Below are 6,698 nucleotides of genomic sequence, written 5' to 3'. Positions count from 1 at the left end.
TAGGGAGGGTCATCTTCCCCCCTCCCACTTGAATATGCCTGAATTCAACACTGAAGAGAGGTGTAGAGAAGCAAAATGATTTTGACGATAACATCTATCTGATGCGGAGCGAAGCAGTTGTGAATTTAGAATTTCCGAAAGTTCATAGCATGCTGTAACTCAGTATATTCCTTTCTCGGTGATAGTTTGGTTTGATAAGCTTCGATTTATATATATGATTCTCGTAGGAGTACATATTTGAATTACAGTGTCTAGAGTTTGATACTTGTAAAAGCAGTACACATTTTTTACTTGTGTTTCTGCATGTCATTTGAACTGAAAATGAAAAACTCATAATTGTATTATGCTAAGCTCCGATTGACAAGTGCGCCAACTGTATGTCACAGAAGGTATGAAGAAATGAAAGACCCACCTGCAATGGTGGAAGTCGTTGGCAGGTGTTAGCAGAAGGCAAGCAGGAAATTCATAATGGAATGTTGCATTTTATCTTTGATGGAAGGAACAAGTTGACACACCTTTGGGAAGTTTGTCAAAATGTTGTTCAGAAAAATCGATTACTCAAGTAGAAAGAGCTGGAAGTAGGCCACTGATTATAGTAATTTCATCCAAGATGGCAAATCAAAATAGGTACGTACTTTCCTGTATCTAAAAGAAACTTTTGTTTTTTCTTTGACTAATATGAGTAACGCATAAATTAGTGCAGGTATTGTGTATGTTGTTTATACATGATACAGTGAATTTAGTGGTTTTATATAATATTTAATTTCGAACACTTTCTAGGCCCTTTACTTCCTTGTAGTAGGGGGCACAGGGGGTTAGTGCTAGAGCACTTACCTATGGTGCGTCGATTCCTTGGTTTGAATCTCGGCCAAGTAAGTTTCTGGTAGACAGCATCTTGTCGTCGATTTTCTCGGGGTACTCTCGTTTTCTTTCACATTGTCATTCGACTTCACTCGAGCAGACGGCTCGGAGTAGCTATGTTTACTACAAGGGGTCCAGAAGCACGTAAAAAAAACAAAATTTACAGGAGAAATGAATGATGCAAGTACTTAGACGTAACATAGCATAAACAAATCTAATCTAACCCAAGGTAAACTGAACTAACCTAATGTTAGTAGAAATAAGCGAAGTTCTATCATTTTTTGGAAAATTATGCGGGACCTCTACACTAATATAACATAAACTAACTTACCTAACCTAACCTAAGCAACCCTAATCTAACCGAATGTTAACAGAAATTACCAAAATTGTAACTTTTTTTTTAAGAGAAAAGAGCTGGACCCCTTCTGCTAAACATACGCCGACGGCTCTGCCAAATAAATAAATTATATATATATATAAATAGGTAGAGTACGAAGTGATACCTATTTCGTGAATTCAGCGTGCAGATTGATTATACGGATCCATGCATAAATTCGTGAAATATATACTTCTTTCTCTGTACATTCACTTTTTCTACAGGGGCCGCGGTGGCTCAGTGGTAGAGCGTTCACCTCTGGTGCTTGGGGTCCCGGGTTCGATCCCAGCCCCCGCCAAGTGAACTTTGTGGTGGACAAACACCGTGTGCGTGGGTTTTCTCGGGGTTCTCCCGTTTCCTCCCACTTTCTTCATTCCACCATTTCATTCATTACTCATCATCACCGTCTCCTTTAGCCTAACCGGCATATCCGTGGGACGTAAAACTCAAAGATTTCATTTCATTTTCACTTTTTCTACATTCAGCAACCATTTTTGAGGTGTGCACTTGCATTTCCCTGTGCAGATTTACTTTAATAAGAGGTGTAAAAACACCAATCTGTGCCAGGTGGCCACTAAAAGCACGTATGCTATCTAACCGAGTCAAAATGTGAGCGCAACAAGGGGCCCGAGCGACAGAGAGAGGGTGCGTCCGTAGGGAACAGATGCGTCAGTGATGGTGGGTATGCGCGTAAACTATGATTGCGGAAAACAGTTGTTTTCACGATACTACGATATGTGATTGGTCCCTTCATTTACACTTTCACTTATAAGCCTGAAAATAATTACCTTTTACGGGATAATTTTGTAACTGTGGGCCCAAAATCAGGGGGGAAAAAAAAGAACATGTTTACAGGAGAAATGAGGGTAACTTCATCTAAACAAACCAAACTAGCTTAAACGGTGAAGTTTTACTATACGGGCTATCAAAAACACAGAAAATATAGGAAGAAAGTCAAATTTGAAGCAAAGAATTCTAGCCCCCAAATCATAACTTAACCTAACCTAAACCGTCAACAAAAACAGAAAGTGTAACATGAAAGTACGAATTTTAAGCAAAAAAAAAAAAAAAAATCTGGCCCCTCATATCCAAAAATATGCCCTTTTTACTATTCTCTACATATTCAGATCTTACCACTCTTCCGTGCTGATTTGCAAGAACTTCACCAACACTTCCTTTTCTTAACTCTTCACCTTGGTATACCCTGAATCACCTTACTTTACTTTATACACTGTAGTCAATGCCTACATAAAGGAGAATGTGTGCAACAAGTCATATTTTAATTTCTGTTTTTCTACGTACAAATTGTCGGACGTGAAAACACAACGTACTTTGATTATTCAAAACTTGTCTATCAGGATTTTATTACTAATTTATTCCGTAAATTTTAGAAATTGTTTATCCGTCAGTACTTACCTTATGGGCGGATACGTACATACCAGGTTGGACTTTCATTAATGTATTTTCACGTACATATGCATCTCACGGGTAAGAACAAACCATATATCTTTTTTTTAAATTATTTACATACTACTCTATGAAAATAGTATTACAAATTTCTTTTGTAAATTTTACAAATCATTGGATCCGTACAAGCAATCTGCACCGAAATTAGAGTGTGAATATAAGTAATTACTGTCAGTTCATAGAATATAGAAATGAATTTTGAGTGATAATAAAAGTGTTGTATAAATGTGTAAGTGTGCTCTTCCACTATCCTCTTGTATGCGTATACCGCGTCGCTAACGCTCCTGCCCTGACTCGATTAGATAGCATTCGTGCTTTTGAGTGATAATGGAGCTCCTCATTTAGTGCATGCTCTGTTAAACGAAATAAAAAGCTCTAACCTAACCTGAAAATGTAAGAAATGTGTCAAAATTTGGTAGAACCGTCTGCTCGAGTAATGCCTGTCATTCCTCCAAGTATTCCTTAATCGTGGGCTATGTTTGCCTAAAGCATCCGTCTCCCTTAGCGTAAAAGACATTATCCTGAGACGTTAAGCTGGAAGATTTAATTTCATTTTAAGTCTGTTTTCAATACATGTTTTCCTTTCTGTATAATACGTTTAAATGTATTATCTTTGAATGTTATAGTTCTAAGAATCACGTAATTGTGCGGCAGCATTTTCGTAGTAATACTTTTCATGTTATTCAAGGCAGAAGAATGAATTATGCTTTATGGAAATGTGAAGAGTGGGAATTATCCAGGAATGGGTGCAGATTTAAGATTTGCCAACAATAATAATTTGGTTAGAGTGGAGTTTATTTTTTTAATGAATAAAGGTAATTTGAAGGAGCCAATTCGATTGAGGTGGGTTTCGACCTGAAGAGATGACCGTGGTAGCTCGATTGAATTCAATCTCAACCTCGAGAAGTGATCGCAATCTGGTTAAACTCTGGTCAAAGGTTAACTAGCTCTACAAATGATCTACCAGTAGAGCACAAACAGTCAGCCGATTCAGTAATACTCAGGCTTGATCTTTTGCACAAAATTAGTGAAAAGAGCCAATAGAAATAATGAAGAGAACAATAGTCTTTTATTTTTTTAATTAGTATTATTATTATTGTAACTTAATAAATTTACAGCTTGTTCAGACTTGACAACTACTTCATCCTTATCGGTTTCCATCAGTTTGGTTGCATCCAGTCTTTATAAATCAAAAAGTTCTACCACTTGTGGCCGCCAGTCTTTTTACCTGCCTTTTGTCATCCCTCTTTTTCAAACTCAGATTTAGCCCTTCTAAGCCTTTATTTTTGTTAAGAGAAACTTGGCGAGAGTTTCCAGTCGGAGGCAGTAGCTGGAAGTAGACGGAGACGACATAAATGCCAAAGACAGGTTTGGTGGTGGCACGATCTGGATCAAATCAAGCGGATTCATTCGTGGTGTTAGGTTCTTCAGCATTTGCTCTTCGGGAATGAACATGGTGTCTCCCTCAATGAGCTGACCTTTGACCTCTAGTTAGACCGGGTTGCGGTCACTTCTCGAGGTTTAAACCAAGGCCAATCAAATCATTACCCTCAAATTGCCCTTATCCATTTAAAGAAAATAGGTCACATCTACTCCGGCATTTATTCCGAAGTTGGTTGTGTGCTTGGTTTTCGACAAAAAGCGTAAGATTAGGTTAGGTTACATTAGGCCAGATATAAATATGCAAGCTCAGAAAATGTTCCCTTCGTTGCTGCCTTCCGCCAGTTGCATCTTTCGCCATTTGACTTACCGCTGCATTGAAAAATATAACTTTCTCCACTTGCAATTTATTAATCCATGACTTCCATATGCTTTCCGAAGTTTTTCCTCATTATCACCGTATTGTTTCACAAACTATATTATTGTTAGTTCATATTCAGAACGTCTCTGTACACTTGGAGCCATGTTCAGAATACAAATGCTCGTTATTTTTCCACAATCCAACCATACGGTAGCCTTTCGCGAAATAGTTCCTTCTGCTTGCCAAATAGTTCCATGTTTACAACCGCTTATAAGAAAAATATACACAACTTCCACTCTCCGTACATATTATCAGGCCCACAAACGAACAAATTATCTATTTCTTTCCAGTAACTTCAATTTTTTTTTACTAACGGATAACCAACTTTGAAATTTAACCCGTTACTCCACTTTAATCAATGATTTTACACTTAAAATTAATGAGTGGAAATAAAGGACTTTGCGGATTGACTAACTGTCGACAATAATCATTTTCACGGTTGAAATAAATGACTACGTATGAAGGAAGGGTGTGTAAGATATTAATTTACATCGGTACTATACTTTCGTTAACGTTAAAAATCAACTAGAGATACCATTAAGAAGTCATTATAGTGGTGCGACGTAAAGGTAATTAATCTTAATTTTCCTGGGTAAAGTTAACTTTGGTCAGGGAAGTGGTATCTTTAATGCATGGTGAATCCATGATTACAAAAGAGTCGCGCAATACACAGTCTCCATAATTTTTCGGCATATTTGAAGAGAATATTTTTTAAATGAAAATAAAGCAAGTGAAAACAGAAAATCATCTTTGTTTCCACCTTTTCTCGTGTTTATGTAGGATCGGCGTTTCCGTCTTTCTTTTCGTCTACTTTCTTCTATTATGGAGGTCCTGTATTTTCCATCCCATGTCCCTTAAATCTTGTATCTTGTCTTTCTATCTCATCTTGAATCTTCCCATCTTTCTTTTTCCTGGTACTCCTAGCTTTTCAATCCTTTCCCACGAGTTCATCGTTTCTTCATTCTACATACCTCACCCATTAAAAGCTCTATTCTTGAAACTTTTTACTTAACGGTCTCATCTTAACAGTGATAACTAAAACATGGCAAATCTGAAAGATATTTTTTACAAATGTTAAATAATGAAATAGACTTGTCAACTACTGGAAAACTCTATTACGTTGGTTGTAAAGGTGTACTTGCCGAACTAGGTTTTTATATATAAAGATTAAGTAGTGAACATACATCTCTACCTAACCAACTTTGTCCTACTCGCTGCGCCCGAACATTGCATGCTACTTGCTTGCCATTGTTTCCTCAGGTTCGTACACTTTCCGCTTGGTCATTGAACAAGTCCTGTCATGCAATCAAACCTAGTACAGACGGAAAGTTACAAGTAGAATTATTTGATAGTATTAGCATTATTTCTCACTTTGTCTGCATACATACTGTTGTGGCTGTGTAAATTAAAGATAGTAATAATTATTAATAGGACATTTATAAAGAAAGAATTGAATCTTCCGTGGCAACGTGATTCTAGTAAATTTTCACGTGGTTGATAGCCCAAGGAAACTTACTAGGAGGACATCATAAGTTTTAAAAAAAAGAAAACAGTAATTATCGGGTCATTATCGTTGTGCCTCCATATTGTAAACCTGTGCATAGGTGAAAACATCACAGTGGGAGTAAGATATCTGATGATGTCTGATAAAGCCAAAGTGGGGGTGGCGAAACTGTTACACGTTATTTATTTATTTTTTTTAGAATAAACTTACTGTTTTGTTCAGTGAGTAGTTTAAATCAGTTTCGTATTTCAAATATATTGACACGGTATAAAGAAGGAAAAAAAGACACTGGATAAGAGAAATATTACAGTATTATGGTACCAAACCATAAATTTTACGAACTAGATAACATTACACCAATTAATCAAGAAATCCACAGATTCAATATAAAATACTTCGGCAAATTTGTACGTAAGAAATTTCATCAAACCCACTTCACTGAAGAAGACAAGAACTTCTTCAAGCTATTGAGCACGGCCAAACAAATAAATGGAAAGAGAAACGACCACCTTGAAATACAATCGTATCGACTTAGCAGCCTCTTCAAGACAACGAAAACGAGACTGGAAACCTTGAAACAGATTACTACCTTCAAAATAAGACATCTTGAAGACAGAAGGATAATAAAAACATTATTCCTTCTTTTCCATTCTAAACATTATTCCTTCTTTTTGCACACTCAACAAAAA

General features: G+C 36.7%; 1 protein-coding gene across 3 annotated transcripts in view; it reads left to right on the top strand.

The window, feature by feature from the left end:
* Positions 1–220: 220 nt before the first annotated feature.
* Positions 221–6,698, top strand: part of LOC145694622 (synergin gamma-like) — a 55,064-nt gene continuing 48,586 nt past the window's right edge. For 2 of the 3 annotated variants that reach the window (XM_081771024.1, XM_081771025.1), the window contains exon 1: positions 221–627. In XM_081771024.1, the coding sequence (XP_081627150.1) occupies positions 611–627 (17 nt within the window). In that variant the 5' untranslated portion in view covers positions 221–610. The remainder of the gene's footprint in view (positions 628–6,698) is intronic. The other variant, XM_081771023.1, reaches the window with a different exon arrangement.

The sequence above is a fragment of the Thermobia domestica genome, chromosome 9, assembly GCF_964235325.1.
Source record: "Thermobia domestica chromosome 9, izTheDome1.hap1.1, whole genome shotgun sequence".
Classification (NCBI taxonomy): domain Eukaryota; kingdom Metazoa; phylum Arthropoda; class Insecta; order Zygentoma; family Lepismatidae; genus Thermobia; species Thermobia domestica.
This window is presented reverse-complemented; position numbering and strand designations above follow the sequence as displayed.